The sequence below is a fragment of the Ziziphus jujuba genome, chromosome 3, assembly GCF_031755915.1.
Source record: "Ziziphus jujuba cultivar Dongzao chromosome 3, ASM3175591v1".
Lineage (NCBI taxonomy): Eukaryota > Viridiplantae > Streptophyta > Magnoliopsida > Rosales > Rhamnaceae > Ziziphus > Ziziphus jujuba.
In genome coordinates, this window is record NC_083381.1 from 24,805,254 (window position 1) to 24,828,613 (window position 23,360).

Consider the following 23,360-nt stretch of genomic DNA (forward strand, 5'->3'; position numbering starts at 1 on the left):
ATAGTACAACTGCAATAAAAGAAGAACAGGGTACTTCACGAAGTAAAACAGCGAGGAAGATCAAGTCCGCTCCGAATGAACACCGACAACCTGGTACCTAGAGGAACGGAATTTAAGAGTGTGAGATGCTAATCATCTCAGTGAGCGACCCTATCTACTATACAATATAATACCACGGTAATAGGTATATAAATAATAATTATTTGGAAATAATATTTTCTCTCAAAACCCTTACAATTCTCTCAGTTGGAAAGGTTCCCCTTTTAAAACCTTTTCACAAAACCCTTTATTCATATTCCTCGAAAACCAAGACATCAAATAAATATCCGAACAGTAATAGTAATTTTAATTTCAATACAGTTTTAAAACATTTTATTCTTAAAACACAGTTCCGAAATCAGTTGATGCACCCACTATATACCAGTGGCGCCAACAGTACCCAGCGTCCCAAGGTACCGCCAGACAGGAGGTTATAGAAAGAAACCGGCATACGGTCGCGTGGCGTCCCACTGCGCCGCTGCTAACCTGGTGTCTCGGCCAATGGGGGGTGGCCACCCTCTCCGATGGCATCCACAGGACACCCTCATAATATCACCTGCGCGCTACTCACACCCACCTGCGCGCTAATCATATCCGTGTGCACAATATCCATATCACATATACCATATCACATAATCAGAACACCAGTACGTGCACGGTGCATCTAAAAATCATAAAATCCACAATTTAAATTATAAAACAAATTTCACATTTTTCATAAACATAGCGGGCATAATCCATCCGCTTGAACCGGGAAATTCTCCACAATTTCCTTATAATTAATACCATAAATCCCATGATTTTCAAATCCACCAACTCCCAAATCCATCAATTCAAATATCCACATTTTTTCCAAGCATAAATAATTTCTCGAAATATCATAATCAAATCCCATAATATTTTATGGGCATATTTCATAAAAATTGAAATCACCAACATAACCAAATATTTTCCTTGAAATATTTGAAAATCGAACCGTGCCCAATTTACCATTAAAACCACACCAATTTCAAAATCCTCAAAACCATAAAATAATTCCACATGGCATAAATTGTAGAATTCGCATTTTCTTAAATCCAATAAATTCATAAATAATTCTACAATAAATCCAATAAATATTTAGCACATAGAAATTAAATTCCAAATATTTAATTCACACATAATATATTCATCAATTAAATTCCCCAAAATTAATTTGAAGGTGGGTCACTCACCTGGAGCACGCAATTAACCCATGATCCACTACGGGATCAATTCTACGACTCACCGGTGCTCCTAGAACAAAATTCACAGACAGTCAAATAAATTAATATTTTATTCGGGTAAATAATACCCGGTACCCGGGGGGTCAAAACACAAACGATATCTAGAATTTACGAGTTATATACCGAATCGAAGCTCGAGTGATGCTAATCACAGATCCGGTCTTAATTTTCGATGATCGTACCCGACGGGGTTTGAATTTCGTCGGGAAGCTTTCCGGGTTTCGGCTACGCAATTCTCCCAAACCGTCGCGAATTGGCGGAAACGGAAGTCGGATTTGGGTTCAGGAGGTCGAACACTGCGGACTGGAGCTGGCCGAAATTTTCGGGTACTCGCCGGAACAATATTTTCCGGCGGGCCGCCACGGTCACCGGCAACGGTCACCGGAACAGTATTTTCCGACGGTGGCCGTTGGCTGTGAAATTTTGCAGATTTGTAGATCGTGAGGAGAGCAATCCAACGGGACCGACGGTGAACAAAACGGAGGTCGGACGGCGGAGAAATCACCGTTTGAAGATTTCCGACCCCTCGCCGGAAAACGCTCCGATCCCGGCGCGTCGGTGGTCCGATGGCCGTGATTTTTGGTGGGTAGGCCGGACTTGAGGAGAGGATGATGGGTGTATGGCGCGTGTACTGTATATCGGCCAGAATAGTGCCGATTCGCGGTGGCCGGCGGTGGAGGGGGAAAAATCGCCGCCAAACTTCGGACGTCCGATCCGGGCGCGTCCGGCGGCCGTTCGCCGTGAAATTTGGAGGTTTTGCCGGAAATGAGGTGGGCAATCTGGCTGGCTGGCGCGTGTACAGTAAATAGGCCGGAAAACGTGAAAATGGCCGACGGCCGGTGACTCTCTCTCTCCTCTCTCTTTCTCTCTCCTCTCTCTCTTTCTCTCTCTTCTCTCTCTTTCTCTCTCTTCCCCGAGTGTTTTAACAAATAAAAACCCTGCATGATACTGTTCATGCCACGTGGACCAATCAGAAGCTGACACGTGGCATTTCACTGTTCACCGACCCAAAAACATTAAAATAATACGGTATCCGGTAAACTTCAAACGTCCATAACTTTTTAACCGGATGTCCGTTTTGAGCGTGCCGCTAGTCTGTGAACTCGTATCGACGAGCACTTCACAACCATGCATGAGTCAAAGCTCAATTCCCCATAAACAAAAAGTCAACTTCGGCACCCCTTGGACAGTTTGGACCGCAACTTGTTTCGTCCATAACTTTCAAACTGTAGCTCCATTTTCGATGTGCTACCAGTCTACGAACTCGTGGCATCGTGCACTTCGCCACGGTACCCTAGTCAACTCAAAATTCTCACCGAGTCAAAAAGTCAACTTTTGACCCCTTCGGTCAACGGTCAACGGTCAACGGTCAATCTCGGTCAACGTGCACGGATTCCGGTGCGATTCGGGACGGGGTGTTACAAATAAACTATAATAAATTATCGTGAATAATTTTTGAACACCTTTGGGGTTTAAAACATTATTCGCAATTTACACCGATGCACCACACCATATACCGGTGATACCCAGCGTCCCGAGCACCGACTGGCGGGGGGTTAAAGAGAGAAACCTGCAACCGGCACTTCGGCGTCCCGACAGTACCGCTGCTGAAACCATCACCCGGTCAAGGAGGGGGGCGGCTGTGCACAACAAACTTGCCTGCCCATGGTCCAATGGCAACTCACGGGTGAAGTAATAACCGCGCGCTAAACCACATAATAACCGCGCGCTACCACGTGTCCATACACCATACACCAGAACACCAATACTGTATGAGTGCGTCTAAAAATAAACATTAATAACCAACCGTACCGTTTTCCAAAATTACCGTGGGAAATATATTAAATTCTCACACTTACCATCCCACATATTTTTATTTAATAACCCGGTACGAAACAGCGATAACAACAAACCACAATTTTTTTTTCGAAATACGAGATGCAACCATAAAAATATCATGGGCATAATTTATGAAATTTAAACAAATATTTTCGTAAAATATTTAACCCAATTATGCCCGAAAAATATTACTTAAAATCACGTACAATTAATACTGAAATCCACTTTGCTCATGCATAATAATAATTTAAACCACAATAAAACCATAATCAATTTGTACCACATGAGCATAATTTAAATACCAATTAAATATAATTAATTGCCCAACAATGATATAAAATCCAGACACAATTAATTACTGAAAATACTTGCTCATATGTAATAAATACCATTTAATCACAATAAAATAATAATCGGAAATTTTTAATGACCCCAAATTTCATTTAGCACCAATGGGTAATTATATATATAAAATAATATTTTTCCCGATTGTATTTAAAATACGCCACATGAGCACAAATTACAGATATCAATTTAATACCACATAAATATAATTAATTATCCCAAAAATATTTTTAAAGGTGGGTCACTCACCTGGAGCACGAAATTAAACCACGATCCACTATGGGATCAATTCCACGACTCACCGGTGCTCCTAGAACACAATTCACACACAGTCAAATAAATTAATATTTTAATCGGGTAAATAATACCCAGTACCAGGGGGTCAAACACAAACGTTAACCAAAATAGGCGAATAATATACCAAATCGAAGCTTGAGCGACGAGGATTACCAATCCGGTCTCCATTGACCCCAATTCCGCCGGAGGTGGTCGGAATTTGATCGGGAAGCTTCGGCCGGTTTTAAACTTGAGGGATCTTTTAAACGGTGGGGATTTTGGGCAATCTAACCCCGGAAATGGACTCAGAGGGGTTGAAAATAGTGGGATAGAGGTATGGGACGGGCTGGGTTGGTCGAAAACAGCAAGAATCGTCGGAAAAATTTCACCTCGCAGCCGCGACTTCGCCGGCCCGATCTGGGCGTGTCCAGCGGCGGCTGCCCGGGAGATTTGGTGGCTGAGGTCGCGAGGTGGCGGGCTACACCGGTGGCCGGCGCGTGTAGCATTCCGGCGACTCAAATCCGGCCAAACGCCGGTCAAACAGAGAGAGGGAGAGAGTCAAAGGAGAGAGAAAGGGAGAAAAAATTTCTGCGTGTGTGTCTCTGTCGGGCTCGGGGAAGAAGAAGGGAAGAAAGGAAAAGAGAAGAGAAGCTGTTTTCCCACGTGGGGAAAAGAAAGAAAAGGAAAAAGAAAAGAAAAAGAAAAGAAAATAAAATAAAATATATAAAAATAATTAAATAACAATATTATTATTTAAAATAATAATAAAAATAATTTGATTTTTAAACATGGCTGACATGTGGCATTTCACCATGGTGACACATGGTCACCTTCATTAAGTCACACGTGTCACATCGTTACGCGTTTAAAAAATAATATTAAAATAATACAGTATTTGAAAAACTTTACAAGTCCATAACTTTCAAACCACATGTCCAAATCGGACGTGCCGCTAGTCTACGGACTCGTATCGACAAGCACTTCACAACCATGCATGAGTCAAAGCTCAACCTTGCATGAATAAAAAGTCAACTTCGGCACCCCTTGGACAGTTTGGACTTCAACTTGTTTTGCTCATAACTTTCAAACCGTAGCTCCGTTTTCAACGTGCTACCAGTCTACGAACTCGTGCCAACGTGTACTCCGTAACGGTATCTCAGTCAACCTAGAATTCCAACCGGATCAAAAAGTCAACTTTTGACCCTTTCGGTCAAAGGTCAACAGTCAACCTCGGTCAACGTGCAAAAATTTCCGACATGATTTGGGACGGGGTGTTACATCAACAATATATGATTAAATGTTAGTTAAGTAACATAAATTGCCATTGTTAGTTGAGTAACATAAATTGCCATTGTTAGTTGAGTATCATAAATTGCCATTGTCTGTAATAATAAAATTGTACACATCCTTACTACGAAGGGCATTCAAATGCATATCATGGTTGATATGATGTCCAATTATATATAATTTAAATGTAAAACATCTGTAAATATATCATAAATTACATGTAATTGGATGCTCATTCTACCATGATATTGGGTCAAGATCCATCATAATAGGACTGTGTATATATTTATTTGTGCATGTATATATATATATATACATATATATATTTGAGAAAAGATGTAAAACTACACTTGATAGATAAGATAGAAAAAATTAATATTCCTAGTTTGTTGTAACATGCATTTTTCAGTGGATCAATGTGTACAAAATATGAATTTGTTTTCTCCAATTATCAACAAAACGTGTATCACGTAATGTACTGCATGATAAAAATTGATAAAACTCAAGCCCCCACAAAAATAAATGGTAAGTTTTATTTCTCGATTTATATATATATATATATATGGTCCATTTTACTAGATTTCTAAAAACTGATAAAACTCAAGCCCCACAAAAAAATTCCTTGTGTGATCGGTAATTCACCTTCATATAAAAACTTGGGCGATGTGCAGTATGAAAGCATTATCGAAATAATGGTATTCAGTTTTGTCAGAATCTAATCAAATTAAAACGGAAGAAAGAAATTAACGAAGTAGTTTCCAAATTAATAAAATCTGTTGTGACTTTTTCCATACAGCTTCTGGATTTAAGAAATTGAGTTATTTGGCCTATGTGGGCAGTTGGGATGGCAATAAAGCCATTCGGTCCGGCGTGGTTGGAAATTGGTTGTAGTCTTAAAAAACTTACCAATCAAACAAAATAAATAAATAAATAAATAAGAAGTTATTTTCACCGATATCTCCAAAATATATATCCTGTTTTTCAAATTACTCCATCAATTATGAAATTAGCAACAATGCGTCTTGCACATTCAAAATAGTGCCCTATGAGGACATTTTTGTTTTGATTTTTTTTTTCCAAGATTATTACCGTGGAAAAAAGTTGAAAATATGTAATATTGACATTTTAATAAATTGATTTTAGTTTTAACTTCTTCCAGCATTATTACCTGGAAAACAATGGAAATTTTTTTTCATAATTGTCTTTTTTTTTTTTTTTTTTTGGAAATAATTTTACGAAGCATTATTTAGAAAGCTTAGGGATATGCTGCTGATAATATAGGAGTACAGAGGCAATTTACAACAAAGAGCATAAGTTTAGTGGGCATCGGAGCAAAAACTCATTAAAAAAGTACATCTAAGTTGTATATTTTATGATTTAATATTATATCCAATATATATATATATATATATATATTTATAAACCAATAGGGGTTATACAAAATTGAACTGAACCTAATTATGACGGGGATAGTCAATTTTAGAAGAAATTGACACATTTTATCATTTGAAAAATCTATTCAAAACTAAATTAATTTTTATTTTAAATCTCTTAAAAGACTAATTTTAATTGTTACCAGGAAAAAATATAAGGTCCTGAGCCTGTAAAAATCTAAATTTCTATGGTAAGCTTTCTGGGTTTTGGTTTTATAACACGTGTTTCTAGCAAAAAACAATTTCTGTGGCATTGGCGTCATCGGACTGACATCATGGTACTGATGTCAATGCCACATGAATATTTCCACACTTTTTTTTTGTTTTTTTTTCCGAGACGAATTTCTACACTTAATGGTTAAAATGTTATTAAAAAATTATTTATTATTTTCTAAGATGAATTTCTACACTTAATATATGCATGATAAAATTGAAAGATGACAATAGAATACTTAATATATATATATATAGCATTTTTATTAATAATTTAATTTTATACAATTTTTTTTTATTAGAAGTTGTTTAAATTTTTTGACCCCCACGGACAATTTTGGTTCCGTCCTGGTAAAAAACTAAGAGAATTTGAGTAGTATTCAAGCTCGAATAAAAATGTATGTTCTAATATTATTGATTTCTAATATATTCAATTTCAAAACATTAGGATATGTTAATTTAATTATAAAAAAGAAATATGTTATTTTCTCAGCAACGATGAGTACCAATAGGAGCCACATACTAATGCCGCAATTCAATTTGTTGTTTACTTTTCAATGAAAGTACCAGTACAAACTTTTGTGACAATAAGGACAAATATCATTAATTAAGTCCAATTTCATCAAAAGTGTGTGTTTATTATATATGTATGTCTATATGTCCACAAACATTTTCAAACGCCCAATTCTTAACAATTATTTCAAACTGCCCTGTGGACTTATTATCATTATTATTATTTTTATCTATTCAGGTTTGTGGATTTCTAGGATGTGATCTCATCCCATGTGCCAACCCGTGCTTTGGGTACGTTTCTGGTTTGTAATTAAGTCAATGTTGTGAACCCATCAGTTAGGTCATTCGCTGTGGGGAAATTGACGACATCATTAATGCTTCTGCAAAAGCCAAAATTATATCTACTCCTGGCCAGCTGTCTGTACTATAGCCATCAGACCTGTTGCTAATTAAATTATTTATTTCTTTTTGTTTTTTTGTTTTTTTTTGAATTGCTTGCACTTGCAGACCATCCTCTCTCTCTCTCTCTCTCTCTCTCTCTCTCTCTCTCTCTCTCTCTCTCTCTCTCTCTCTCTCTCTCTCGTCGGCATGGGTAAATTATATCCAAAATTAATATTAAAAAAATATTAATTTTATTTTGTACACATATAATCAATATTTTTTAAAAAAAATTAATTTTAAATATGATCTGTAGTATAAAATTATTATATATATATATATATATGCATATTTAGAAAAAAACTACGATATTATTTATATATATATGGATTCGTATCAAAATTGATATTTAAAAAAAAAATCAACTTTATTATATATATATACACAATAAAATCGATATCTTATTTAAATAATATTGATTTTGATATGAATTTATATATAAACAGACCCTAATACAACCTACTCCTATGCATATATGTCTATATATAGAAATAATTTAATAGAATATTTAATTTATTTTTATTATTAATTATTTATTTATTAGTAAAATTGATAAATTATATATTACATTTAAAATATTTTTTTTATTTTTTTTAATATTAAAAATTTGACACGAGAAAATTGATTCTTTAAGATTTGACATTTTCTTCTCTTGTCCCATACACAAAAAAAGATGATAACAATAATAATAATAATCTTTGCCTGAAGCAGGGATCAATGTCAAATCAAAAATCATGCTCCATACCGACCATCTGTATCTTTATTATTCTTTTTATTTTTATTTTTAATAATAAACTTTGTCACTAAATTATTTTTTTGGAATCCATATATACCCATATATTCCTATCTCGGAGTGACAAGAATCTTCGCTTTGCTAATCAAATGGATTAATTAGAAAGTAATTAACATTTTATATAAAAAAAAAAACGAAGAAGAAAAATGAAAATTTTATTTGATTTATGAGCAATTCAAAAACAAAGACGGTATATGTATTTATGTATACTCAAAACTTTATGTGGTTATCAATACTACATGTAAATATAAATTAGCACTTTTGCAAAATATATATATATATATATATATATATAAATGAGTAAGATATTTTGAAATTCAATTACTAGTTATCCCACGACTGAAAACCAAAAAACAGAATTTGAATCGAGAACCTACAATATATATAACTAATACCACATGTCAAATTACTACCCACCAAACAAAAGTTCTATCCAAGTTGAACCCCAATAGTTTATATTTTCTTACCACTTTACTAGCTTCACTAGCAATGCGACGTGCCAACATGTTAAAACACCTGGTTATCTTATAAAAATTATTCTGTGACAAAATTGGAAGATTCTAAAATTTGTAGGTAAAGTATTTTTTATTGACAAAAATACAAATATTATTACTTGGGCGCTTTTATTTTTGCTAAATTGACGAAGGGGATTAAGCACCGAATCCAATTCACGAACTGGAAGGAGTCAAATCATTTTGGTAATTATATGCGGTAGGGGATGGACCATTTTAAATTGATATATAATAATAATAATTATTATTATTTAATTACCATATTTTGATTTTATACAATTATAATACTTATTAAAATAAAAATAATTGATTTATTTTAACTGATATAAACTATATCCTGATTTTGATTTTATAAAATCAGAGTATCTAAATTAAATTGAACTAAATCAATTGTATATATATACAGTCCGTTTATGGTGCGGACGGTCCTCATGCGGATCACAGTATTGGTGACAGTTTTTTATAGTATTAGCGACGATTTTCTAAAAAACCATTGTTAATACTATGAAAAACCGTCACTAATACTACGGTCCTCATGTGGACCGTCCTCACCATAGAATTTCTATAGATATATATATATATACATATATACAGTCCGTCTATGGTGCGGACGGTCCTCATGCGGACCATAGTATTGGTGACAGTTTTTCATAGTATTGGTAACGATTTTCTAAAAAATCGTCGTTAATACTATGAAAAACCATCACTAATACTGCGGTCCTCATGCGGACCGTCCTCACCATATAATTTCCATACATATATATACATATATATATATATATATATACATATATATACAGTCCATCTATGGTGCGGACGGTCCTCATGCGGACCACAGTATTGGTGACAGTTTTTCATAGTATTGGTGACGATTTTTTAAAAAACCATCGTTAAACTATGAAAAACCGTCACTAATACTGTGGTTTTCATACGGTCCGTCCTTACCATAGAATTTCCATATATATATATATATATATATATAAGTCAAGATCAACAAATTTAAAATTAGAATAAGAATTGATGGAAAAAAGTTGGAAAGAGCCCATATCAATATATTGATAAGATTACTTTCATGCCCTTCTCGTATCGTAATATTTCCAAGATGTCCAATACATGATAAACATGGAAAGAATTTATGGGTCAAATCATATTGTGAGTAAATGGGCGGTGAATCAGTCTCTATTGGGATAATTTGAATCCAATCATTGTTCTTTCTATTCAGGAAAGAGATAGTTGGACTAGCTCCTGAATCTGAGCGGTGCTGCTTTGGCTCTTTTCTCTTTTTGGTTTGTATAAACCCGTGCCTTTCAGCCAAAAAAAAAAAAAAGGGGAAAGAATTTGTCGACCAAATAAGCAGAATTATTGCCATGGAAAAACTATGCGTATGTATGAACACCTTTACTTCTGACTTCTTCAATGTGAAAGAAGCAAACAAAAATTATATAAAGTCTCATTCACAACAATATCACATCATTATTATTATATTTATTAATAAATAATATTTTTAATACTATGCGTATGTATGAACACCTTTACTTCTGACTTCTTCAATGTGAAAGAAGCAAACAAAAATTATATAAAGTCTCATTCACAACAATATCACATCATTATTATTATATTTATTAATAAATAATATTTTTAATATAAAATTTTTGCATGTTGCCAAAAACCTTTACGTATATGGTGACTACGCCTCTAAATATGATCACTAAAACATATATACATATGTCATATAATTTTTTATTTTTCAAAGTATGAAATTTTTTGACCTCTCATTTCTTATCTAACTCCAACCCCTTCTACTTAATTCCCTTTTGCTTTAATGGAACATGCCGTGCACGAATATTCTCCGCAACCCAAAATCATATCCTGGAGAGAAGGTATTATATGCATAATACTAAAAGATAGTCAATGATGATTTTCTTAAAATATAAGGTTGAAATGATTTTTGATAAAGCTGAAAAAAGTTTAAATTTATTTGTTATCTTTTAATGAAGTTATGTTATTACGCTCAATTACTTTAGGTTTACCAAAATCTCTTTTCTTTTCTTTTCTTTTCTTTTTTTTGTTTAAGGAAAAAATAAATAACACAAATTTACATATCTAATATCTTCATCATGGACATGGACCACATGATCATATATATTATTGTCTGAAATAAAAAGTTCCACAAACACATAATAATTTGTCAAATCCCAAGTCTATATACTCGAAATGTGATAAAAGTTATACTTATAACACTTATAAGAACTTATAATGTAGAACATAAAATGTCTCCAAATATCATTAATAAATAATATCTAAAATCTATCTCCCAAAAAAAAAAAAAAAAAAACTAAAATAAACTCCAACACCCAAAAGGTCTTTCCAGATAACTAATATAAAAATAAAAACAACTAAGCACCATTATCATATGCCAAATCTAGCTGCCTTGAAACTATGGAGTACCTGAAACCATAACAATAAATAATGAGTATAAAACTCAGTAAGCTACTATTTTTTTCATAATTATAAAATAAGAAAAATACTTAAAATCATAACAAATAAATATCCGAAAATAATCTTTAACAATATAAACATGATTTTCATATAAACTCTAATTGTTAATTACTTAGTAGGACATTCCATAACATAATATTATCCGTTGGTAATCCAAAATCCGAATAAACTCATGTGTGAGGCATGTAACAAGTGGGGAAACATAAATTTTAAAAACAAACACTCACACGCAAAGGTATGAGCCATATCCCTACTGTGATTATCAGTAGGTCCTCTCATATGAAATAATACGTCTAAACCCAAAGGTAAAGAACTATAAATCACTAGAGAAAATACCCTCACATGATTCATCTTAACACCCGAAAACATATCATAACATATCCATAAATGCCTACTAAATTATCAACAACCAGAGCAAAAATACATATATCAAATATCCAACAATTTCTCTGTACAATACATATATATTTCATAAAACATAAACTGATAGAAAAATATAAATAAATCAATAACATAAGTACATATTTGCTATGGTTTCAGTTTTTAAAAAGTCCAGTAACTTACCTTGATCAGCAAAGTCACAAAAGATTAACGACCTATGAATAATATCAATAGTCTCTCATCAGTATAAAACAGAACCATCGTTTACCATAATTATCTTACGTATAAATCCCATAATCAAACTCTTAAATTCAAACGAAATGAATAAGAGTTGATACCATAAGATCATCATAGCTTAAGCCCCAAATCTCAAAATCATAAGCTTAGAACAAGATTAAATCACCAGAAGCCGAATAAAAACCTATTAATATATAAACAGTCTCTAAATAAGAATTAAATTCCTTATTCAAACGACATCATCTAAATCTGAAAAATTATGAGGGTACTATATACATGCATAAGTGACTGTGATTAAAACAATTTCATAAAATAATAATGAAAAACCATTCAAAACTCATTGAAAATTTAACGAAGAAATACTGAAATCACTAGATTTTCAGAAACCTTAATTCAATGCTCAAATTGTTTCTCTTTCATGAAATTTTGTATGCATTTGGAATTTTACAGGTTAAAACTAGACACTTTCATATATTCATATAAAATTTTAAAAGCCAAACAAAGGTTGAAAACATGATCAAATTAAATTTAGTAACTAATTGACAGAAACTGAAAATCAGCATTTTACAGGGAGTCTAGTCTACATAAAAATTCATTAAAAATAAAATACAATTCCAAAAGCAGTAATATTTTACAATGTTTAACTATATATAGTATGCATTATATAAAAATTATTAGGTCAAAAATAGATTGGAAACTATTTAAAATCGAATTTTATTCTTTATTAAATGGACTAGAAAATAAATTCAGACAGCTGGCTATAGGTAAATTAGAAACTCACCACGCCAAACTATCGTGGATTTGAAGCTAAATTTTTTTATAATAATATTAGAAATATGAAGAATAAAGTATACAAATTTTTAGGTACAAATAATTTCGTTTGGATCTGTTTTGAAATTTTTACATATGAGCCATATTGAAATCACACAGAAAAACCAGACAGAATGCATAAATTTAAAATTTCGTAATAAATTGAAAATAGATCCAAATCACCCCAAATAAATTTATACTGAATCATAAACATGTCTATTGTCATTTATAAAAAGTTTAGTGCCAAAATAAACTTTTAAATATTTTAAATAAATTCGAACAGTCACTCTATACAGATCCCAAATAAATTTCAAATTAGGTTTTTAACAACAACTCTTCAATTCAACCTTAATCAATACTTCTATAATCCGAAAACATCTCAAATAATATCATGTAACATAAAAAGATCAGAAAACAAACCTTGATCACTTGAAAGATTTAGGATCTTCCTTCTTATGCTCCAAAATTTGTTTAGAAATTCCAAAATCTTCAAAAATATTGGATCCCTAACAATCTTAAATGATTACCAAAATCCTAAATTAAGATTGGAAGCCTTTAATATTAACTCTAATAGCTTTTAGGGCTAGAAGAAGAAGAAGAAAAAGAAGAAGAAGACTTACCCGATACTCTAGCGGCCTAAAGTTGAAAACAACATAAAAGTAAAATGAACGTATTTTCTCATTCCATTTAAAAAACCAAAATAAAATAAATACCCTTAAATATTTTTTTTTTCAATTTCCTAATAAAATTGAAATGTACTTATAACCAAACCTATTAGGATAAAAACTCTATTTTTTTCTTTTAAAAATAAAAATTATAAAACCTTATATATATATATATATATATATATTACCCGTATGTTACATAATTAATGTCGAAGAAAATACTTTTAATGTATGTATATAATTTATTTGACATACTTTGTATGTATATAGTTTATTTGACATACTTTGAAGTTTTGGAATTTATAGTATGCATAAAGTAATAAGTATTAATAGACTCACGTTTTACTTCATCCTCTCATTTTCGTTCTCATGTGTTTTATGCTGATTTATGGGTGCGATGCTTTGGTCCACCAGCACTCCCTTTTTATTTTTATCTTTTTTTAGGGGAAAAAAAAAAAAGACTATAATATGTATATGAAGTAATGTCCAACATCTTTCGAATATGCATATACATGCAATAATTATCTTATTAAGATATCATGATTATATATATATAAATATATTAATTTTAGTATCACAGCCATGGCGTTTCGTGGCCTAGAGGAAGATAAAAAGAATCTACAATATATAACAGAGTTCAAATTTTTTATTATCATTTTTTATTTACTTTGAAATATTAGAATTATTAGGCAACCTTTCTAACATAGATATATCTAAGGCCATCAAAATAAAAGTGCTCCAAGAATAGACCACTATGACCTATAAATGACAAAGGATATACAAAACTAAAACATCTAAGACAAAAGTCTTAAAGCAGGGGATTCTTCTCCAAAATTATCGGTGTTCTGCTACTATGTTTATTAAATATTCGTTTTTGATTTTCATTATTTTCTATGAATTCCTATTAATTTTCAATATTTTTTGCGGTGTTAATATATATATATATATATATATTGGTATTCACTGTTTAATTTCATCAGATGATGAATCACAAATTAATACAAGCAAACCAAAGGAAAATGAAAACCCAAGCATAAGGAAATAGTTCGGGTATAAAGTATTGAAAAAAGTAAAATAGTTAAAACCACAAATGAAAACCCTCTTCATTGTTGGGAAAAATATTACAAAACCAACACCACAGGCATATCTTCAGATTACCAATGTAATGAAGATGCCATTTATTTGTGAGAAAAATAATACACACTTGAAATACATTTTTGGGGCAACTTTACCAAAGTTCCCACATAATTAAAAACTTTAATCAAGATACCCATTATTTTACCGTACCAATATACTAATATTTAAAACATGACCAAATTCCGTGGTGATCCAAACAGACAGAGATTGACACCAATTAGGAGGAGAGAGAGCTACTTGATTAATTAATTAATTAATGGTGTGCATTTGGACCGTCAGTGTGGCAGCACTTAAAACTGATAAAGGTCTCCATGGTCCTTGGACACTCAGGGCATTGCATTTTCTCTGGGACTTTTCCACTAACGCTTGGAATGTCAAGACGACAACAATGGCGGACCGACTGAATAAGCTTCAGATGGTACTCTCTGAAAGAGATCTCGAAACCCTTTTCGCGAACCGTGTCCTTCCATTTGTCGAACTCCTCCAGAGCTTTCAAAATTGTGAATCCATGGCCGGCGATCACCACGGTAGACCCTTTGCTCAGCAGAGCCCAACCACTCTCGTTCTTGTACGAAAGCAGCTTCTGGATTTCCTGTGTAACTGGGTCGATCTGCTTGTGAGCTTTGGTGAAGAACAAGCTCTCTATTCCATTCCAGAACCGCCCGAGGATTCCATGGTCTTCACCTCCTTTGGGACTTTTTCCGATACAGAACAGCTCGATGTTGATCTTCGCATCTTTGAAGATCGGATCGCTTGCGAAAATGGTCGCTCTTTTGTTGAACTGTTGGACCCACTCATTGTCTTTGCCACCGTAGAAGAAAATGTATTTCTCTTCCTTAATCTGTTTGATAAAATGACTCAATGAAATCCCAAAATTCAAATCTATTTAAAAAAAAAGGAAAAAAAAACCCATTTATATATATATATATATATATCAATCGTTTTGTGAAAAATGAAGGTACCCAGGTTTGAATAACAGGGTCGATGTTGTTCACCACTGGACCAATCCAACTGGTTTCCTTGGAAATTGTTTCTTCGGCAGCTTTGTTGAAAGGAAAGGCTTTCATTCCCCACAGCCTGATAAGGTGGAGAGCGTTGGGGTTTTCGATCTTTCCCTGGGGGTTCATCACTACAAGTGTAGGCTTGCCCTTGAAATGCCACTCTTCCTTGATGAATTTGATTCCTACTGTGGCTGATATTGATTGGATAGTGAACCATGGCATTTTGGACCTCAGGATCTCGAACTTCTTTTGGAGTTCATTGGTCCACTGTTCCACAAGTGGGAACCAAACAATCTTGTAATTGTTGTCTGTCTTTGTTCCTTCATAAATTGGTTTCAGAATTGAAATATCTTCTTCTGTGATTTCGAGGGTCGAGATAAACAGAAATACGTTCTTCTTCCTCAGCACATCAATGTTAACCTGCTCGAACAAAATTATTAGTGAAATAATCCAAATTATTAGAAAATTTTGGTCCTGAGAAACAAATTATTAACCTGTTTGTTACTTGAACCATCAATGAGGGGTTGAGGTTTATCCTTGGTAAAAGTCAGGGCCCTAAAGACCTCCATCACTTCGGTTGGTGTTTGGAAAATTTTCCTTATCTTACGGTAAGCCTCTGCCTCCTCTGCAACAATAAAGATCTTCTGTTTAAGTATATAATATATCGGTGGAAAGGAAAGTGAGTTTCTTTTTGAATGAAGATGAAATTAAGAAAATCCAGCCAGATAAATTTACCGAATTGTCTTCTGCAGACAATCAGCTGGATCTTGAGCTTGTTGAGTATGTAATGAATCTTTTGCGAATAAGGGGACAGATCATATGGCTTGTCCCTGTAGTTAATATATAAATATAAGTTGGTTCTATGAGGATATGGATTTATGCTTAGTCAACCACGGACATGAAAATGAAAACTTGTTACTTACTCATCACCAGTGAGAATAGTGAGCTTAGTTGAGGAAGCAACCACTGTTAAGATTGACCAGTAAACGTCAACTGGGATATGGTCCATCGCGATGGACAATCGTGGTATGTCCTTGGGATCGTAGGTGGAGAGCTTCTCGAACTCGAAGATGATTTCGATGACCTGCAATGTTGCCTTGATCAGATTGTTGAGTTCGAGAACTGCTTGCCTGCGTTTCTGAAGCTCAGCAGGCTTAGTGAGAACAGGCACTCTCTTCAGGATTCCCAAAGAATTTGCAAGCTGGTCTGAGTGCTGATTCTGAGCAAGGAACCAGAAATCGCCGTATTCGTAGGCAAAAGCAGCCAGAGCCAGCACTGCCTTGGCTTCCCATGGATAGGTTGATAGCTTGTTTAGTATTGCCAGAGTTGTTTTGTGTGCAACATCCTCACCTGGTGCCTTGCATGACAGCTGAAATTTCTCATTTGTTTTGTTAATTTTTCATTAATAATGTTAAAAGTAAAATAAGTTGTATGCAAATAATGCTGGAATTACACTTCTTTATCTTAGCCAAAAATTTAAAGAACTAATGAAAGAATAGATTGGTATTGAAGGAAATTAATGACCTCGCAGCCAATCTCTTTAAGTTTACATAGGGGAACACTGAAATTGGGCTTGGGGGTCTTCTCGTCAATGTTCTCCACATGTACTTGGCTACCCTGTTCATATTAGTCACATGTAATTAATTTCAAACTCAAAAAGCATAACAATAAAAAAAATCTCAAAGTTTTATAGTCCCCGCAAGAATAGCTCATTGTTTTTTTTTTTTTTTTTTCCTTTTTTTGAATTGTTATCACACCACCGGTATTATATTATATATATATATATATAAAATAACAATCATGATATATATATATATATATATACATACATAGTTATATGAGTATGTTGTGCATGGAACTAGTCTCACGCATACTCGCATGCTTTTTTTTTTTTTCCTTGTATATATGTGTGTGTGTGTGTAAGGACATTTTTAACTTTTTAAGTTGAGAATAAATAAGTTCAATCATTTAAATTTTTTAGATTTGATAAATAGTGATATATCATATTAAATTCAAGGGATTCTAGATAATTAAGTCTATTTATTACCAATATTTTTTTTTATAATCTATTTATGATCAACTAAAAAAATTAAAAATATCTTCATTGGAACCTTATATAACATTAGTTTTAGAATAAATACATATAATTAGGTTGTATATGTATACATATATATATATATATATATATACATACCTGCACGAGTTTGTCAACAATTTGGGTAGAACGCTTGAGGATGTTTTCGGTGATGATAAAAAGAGAATCATCGTCGAAAGTTTCATCAGCATGAACATGAGTTTCATAAATAAGGTCCATGATCTTATTGTCACTCATAGTGAAGAGACCTAAGACCTCCTCTCCAATGTGGTGCACTGCTGATGTCACCTTGGTGGCCACATTGTGTGCTATGTTCAGCATTTTTGCTACACAAAAATGAAAAACCTCTAAAACACAATTAAAATTAGAGAAATTTGGATAGCAATATTACAGCTTTGTGTTGCTTCTTGTGATTTACAATGTAGTTTCTCTCCCCCTATTTATAGCAGTTCTCGCATTGTATTGCACACTGTCGGTGGGACCCACTACTTTTATATATATATATATATACATATATACATGCATATACGTAGTTTCTTGTGGTCGTAAAACAAACATAGTATCACTTGGTGCCTTTTGCATAAAGTTACCTTGTCACATGAAGTGTTAAGGTAAAAACCAAAAAGTTTTTGTATTTTTTGAGGAAGCAATTTTTATTTTTATTTATTTATTTTTTTTAATATATTGAAGCTGTGGAAAAAGTTTTTCTCACATGATTCTTTTGGGAATAAAGTAGATGAATTAACAATTAGTACTGAAAATACATTATTTATTGAGTGGTGGATTTATCATTACTACTCTGCATCTCTAACGAAGACAGAATACTATACATTGTTTTATTTGCAACGAGCTATAATATTACTTATCAATTATAGGATGAATATTGGTTCAGTTTGGTCGGCTTTTTACTTCTTCTTTTTTTTTTTTTTTTTTTTTTTTTGGTTTATATAAACTAAATTGAATCGAAATCCACCACAAAAACCGAACCGAGTGTATGGTCACTAATTTATTCCAAGTGTAAATAGGTAGGTACGCGCTCATGAACTCAAAACCTTTTCCATAATAGCAAGAAGCCAGGCCAGGAATCACATGCAAAACCATTAATTGAGTATGAGACAAAAACATATTTTTCTCTTCGCTTTCGTCAAAACAAAGCAAAGACTTTATTGGATTTGGCTTTAGAGAAATGTGAAAATAAGAAATCTGTAACTATCCGGTAGAGTTAGCAGGTTGCTAGAGAAGGATATCATGAAGAAGAATATGAGGAAGAAAAAGAAGAAACCAGAAGAATTTATTTATTTATTTATTTATTTTTTTTTAATGTCCAAAAAGCCTATACATAGGAAAACAGAAATCATTTAGTACATGGTGGGGTAGATTGGAATTTTGTCAATATTTCAGTGCTGCGATACACGTTTTGTGTCCTTTTTGCAAAAATGTTTGACTGTGTTTGTACACTTCGATAGGCTGTTTGCATGGAAACATTGCACCCATTGAAGATGGAGGAATATTATCCACGAATGTGAAAAAAAGAATATTTTCAAATATTATTTATCTTACTCTTCCTATATCCTCAATTGTTTTTATCTTTGATTAAAATCAAAAGAACAAAAAAAAAAAGAAAAAAAAATTGTTATTATTTTTGTTGTAAAATTTGGAACGAATAAAATCAATGGTATATAGTCCATACATGCAAAGATGTTATTAGTGATCTGATTAATATATTAATCCATGTTTTACTTCGATCTCCCAAATGGGTTTTAAAAAAACTAACATTTTAATATAATTATTATTTGGGAATTGCCATGTAATCGTTAATAATGTTTAAATACGTTTCCAGTAAAAGGAAAAAAAAAAAGTTTAAATTAATTTGAATTCCCAACTCCGGATAAAAAATTGTTTGAAAAATTGAATGACCACATAATTATATAGAGGCCTTTCAAAAGTTAGAAATTATATTACCCAAAAAAAAAAAATTGTGAGCAGTCGGCGAAATATATCCTTATAATTGTAGTATTCGTTTTATATATACATATACATATATATATATATATATATATATATATAAATATAAATTTAAATTTAAATGAGGAAAAACGTCAAATTGAGAGAGCAATCGACCATTACGAATATTTGGATGCTACCATAATATTCCAAACATATCTGCAAAGGATGAAAGATACAGCTTGTACAAAGCTTAAGGTTTGTCTCATCTCTGTACTGTAAAATATTTTTCTACCAAAAGTTTCCCGATCACCAATGCAATATTATAGATATTGTGCTAAAATTAAACATTTTTAATTCGTACAATTTATTTTTTTCCTGTTCAAAATGATAATTACATTTAATTGCCATTAATAATTTAAATAGCATTAATTATTTGGTTATTGATTACGAGATGTTGGAAGATATGATTATGTATATGATTTTGTTTTCCTGTATATACATTTCTTTTCAAAGCGTGTTTTCATATAAAAGACTAGCTATTAAATCTATATTACACTATTTAGACCCAAAAATCTAAATTACAATATAGTATTTTAAATCCAAATAATATTTTATGTACCATTCATCTATCAACTTATTTATTAAAAATATGAACGTTATTAGTTGATTGGTTTATATTTAATAATATTTAATTTTTAACAATTTATTTATTTATTTTTAAATTATATTAATATGTTAACCAATTCACATGTATTTTTGATATTAGATAATGTTTATAGATAAATTTAATTACATTTAAATGTCCAACCTCAATGGGTCCAAATCTGTGTCCCAAAAAAAATTAAATAAAAGGACTAATTGCAATTTACTACCCTGTAGTTTAGGATTATACAGTTTAAACCTCTATTTTGAAATCCACCAACTTATTAATTTTTAATTTATTATACATTGATCCGATTGGATCTCATATGTTTAATAGATCACTAACTTCCATCCATCTCATGTGCCTCGCGTGCCTCTATTTTACCTCTAAACATTTTTTTTTTTTAACAGTCTTTTTTGTTTTCTTTTTTATTAAATAAACATTAAAAAGAAGGAATCCGTAGTAATGGTCGATTGCTACAGTCTCTAAGCTCTCTCTCAGTCCAAAATGTAGGAATGGCGATTATTTTTCCAAAATAGACTTTGAGATTGTATCCCAACCATTTTTGTACACACCTTATAAAAAGGCAGGGTAGGAGATAGACCATGCTATAACTTTTCTATAATGTCGTCTTAAAGATATACAATTCTTTTAAAGCTTTACCTTGTACTTTTAGTTTGGTTCAAATGTAAATCATTTGCATGCCTTCTGGCTCTTTGCGGAGGAAACTGAGAAGGGTACACAACAGAGAAACCCATTTTTCCAATCTTTAAAACATCCATATTCCTGAAAATAACAAACTCTGATTTTAAATAACAAAAATAAAAATAATAAAAAGTGCAATTTACAAAGAACGAGAACACTGGGAATATCATCTTCTTCACATATACTCCACCCCCTTGTTTGCCTAAGCTAATTTATGAGCCCAGTACTTCCCTTTTTCCTCAACCGCGTTCCACATTCAAATTGCAAGCCTCAATAATTTAAGTGCTAAAGTACTTGATCCACACCCTTATCATCACCAGTAATTGCTGACAAGGTCACTTTTGTTGTTGCTTACAGCTTCATCGAATTTTATGTTTTAGGATTCAAGATTAATTTATGAACTCCAAGAGAACATCAACTTTTTGGTTAAAAAAAAAAAAAAAAAATTATCAGACTAGCATAATCACTAAGCTCTCTTAGTCACCAATCGTCTCTCGGGGCAAGCAGCTAGGCTATATCTGATGCCTCTCGACTTTATTTAATAATTTAAAAAAAAAATGGTTTGAATGTGTATGTGAGACAAACGGAGGTTAGTGTTCTGGTAAACATGAGATCCAATTGGATAATTATGCATGAAACTCAAAATTGAAGTCTTAATATAGTGGGTGTTAAAACAGAGGGCTTAAAGTATACAACCTTGAAATTACAAAGTAATAGAGATCGGAGCTGAGGTTGGAGAAATATGACGGATTTTGTGGATATATACCTTGGTGGAATATCTCAAAGCCTCTAAATCTAGCACACCATGGAAAATGTTATACCAGCTTCATGAATACCTTGTAAGCCCAATATCTCCAAATTTGCATGTGATAAATGTCGAAGAAAATACAATTATTATTGCAGGACTTCTTCAATGTGAACCAATGGCAATAAAAATTAAAAGCCAACAGGACACCCCCAAGGTCTTCAAATCCATCACTTACCCTCTAGGTATTAACATCTGTTAAAGAAATTTCAAATTTTGACCATTTTGAATTGTAAGAAGTTTATTTTACCCTCATCTGGATTAAAATAAACATAAATTGGAATAATTATATTAATTTAAATTGCCTTTTAAAAGTATTTCATATTTATCTATGTTTTGATTTCTTTTCAAATACTTTGCTTCTATTTTTCTTTTCATTTCAAATTATTCCTTTTTGATGTATAGTAGATTATTTTATATAAAAATAAAAGTGACACAAATTATCTTTTTATTATTGTATGACACAAATTATTATGATATCCATTGTCTTATATAAAGAATACAATTTTACCAATTTAAAAATTATAATATTCATATTTGTATTATTAATTATAAACATGGCACGAAGTAACACATAAAAAATATTAACTAAAACTTGCAACGCAATTAGGTTGAAACTTCAAATATTTGTGTGATTCAAGAAAATTTTTTTTTATAACAAATATCAATAAATTTATTAAATTGACCTTTCACGTACGGTACAATTTAACAAAAGGAATTAAACATTTTTTTTGTTTATTATTATTATTATTATTATATCAATACATGCGTGCGTAAATACCACTTTTTCTTGAAACTTGCATTTCAATTTTTTTAAATATATTTATTGAAAAAAAAATCATGAAATAGTAATCTCTCATTTATTTAACCGTATCTGCCGAACAGCACCCTCTCTCTTCATTTCATTGAAGATATCCTCTAGACAGATTCAGCGTGAAAAATAAATAAATATATATATATATATAATATAAGTGTGGAAATTCAAATTTGAAAGGGAGAAAATGGTGATAGAGTCATATACCCATAACAGACAAAAATATTTAAATGGACCATAAACAATGATAGATAAAGTGGATAGTTTCAATGGTTGAACATCATTATTTATATTCATAAAAATACAAATTCGAATTTAAAAAATACAAAAAATAATGGTTAAGCATAATTATTTATGCTTATTAAAGCACGGATTCATTCCAAAAATACAAAAGATTTTGAATAAGTTGTATATGAGGTAATTTGTATAAAAAAATAAGAAAAAAAAAGAAAAAAGAAACATTATGGGACTACTACATTTGCCCTCCTAATGTCCAATTTTCATACTTGGCTTTGTTCCACATTGCAGTGCGTTGGTTAAATATTTGGACTATATTTATCAAAATAATAATAATAATAACAACTCGAAAAATACCTTTACCTTTCGCATATGCTATATGTTTTCTTGTAATTTTACTTAATCAAAACGTCCCATTGAGAGGGAGACAT

The 23,360-nt window shown here is 31.9% G+C and overlaps 1 protein-coding gene across 1 annotated transcript; it reads right to left on the reverse strand.

The window, feature by feature from the left end:
* Positions 1–14,620: 14,620 nt before the first annotated feature.
* Positions 14,621–18,176, reverse strand: LOC107405639 (protein SIEVE ELEMENT OCCLUSION B-like). The gene is made up of 7 exons (XM_048477048.2): positions 17,878–18,176; positions 17,208–17,300; positions 16,607–17,052; positions 16,419–16,513; positions 16,178–16,308; positions 15,645–16,103; positions 14,621–15,523 (listed from the first exon to the last, which is right to left on the reverse strand). The coding sequence occupies exons 1-7, from the start codon at positions 18,097–18,099 to the stop codon at positions 14,936–14,938; spliced, it is 2,034 nt and encodes a 677-aa protein (XP_048333005.1). The 5' UTR covers positions 18,100–18,176; the 3' UTR covers positions 14,621–14,935.
* Between the last annotated feature and the right edge of the window lie 5,184 nt (positions 18,177–23,360).

Excerpts from the sequence above, each read along its gene's own strand:
- LOC107405639 (XM_048477048.2), bottom strand. The coding sequence starts at position 18,099 with ATGCTGAACATAGCACACAATGTGGCCACCAAGGTGACATCAGCAGTG. Across the intron at positions 17,301-17,877 it reads TTGTTGACAAACTCGTGCAG|GGTAGCCAAGTACATGTGGA; the intron begins GTATGTATATAT and ends TAATATGAACAG. Across the intron at positions 15,524-15,644 it reads ACCCTGTTATTCAAACCTGG|ATTAAGGAAGAGAAATACAT; the intron begins GTACCTTCATTT and ends TTTATCAAACAG.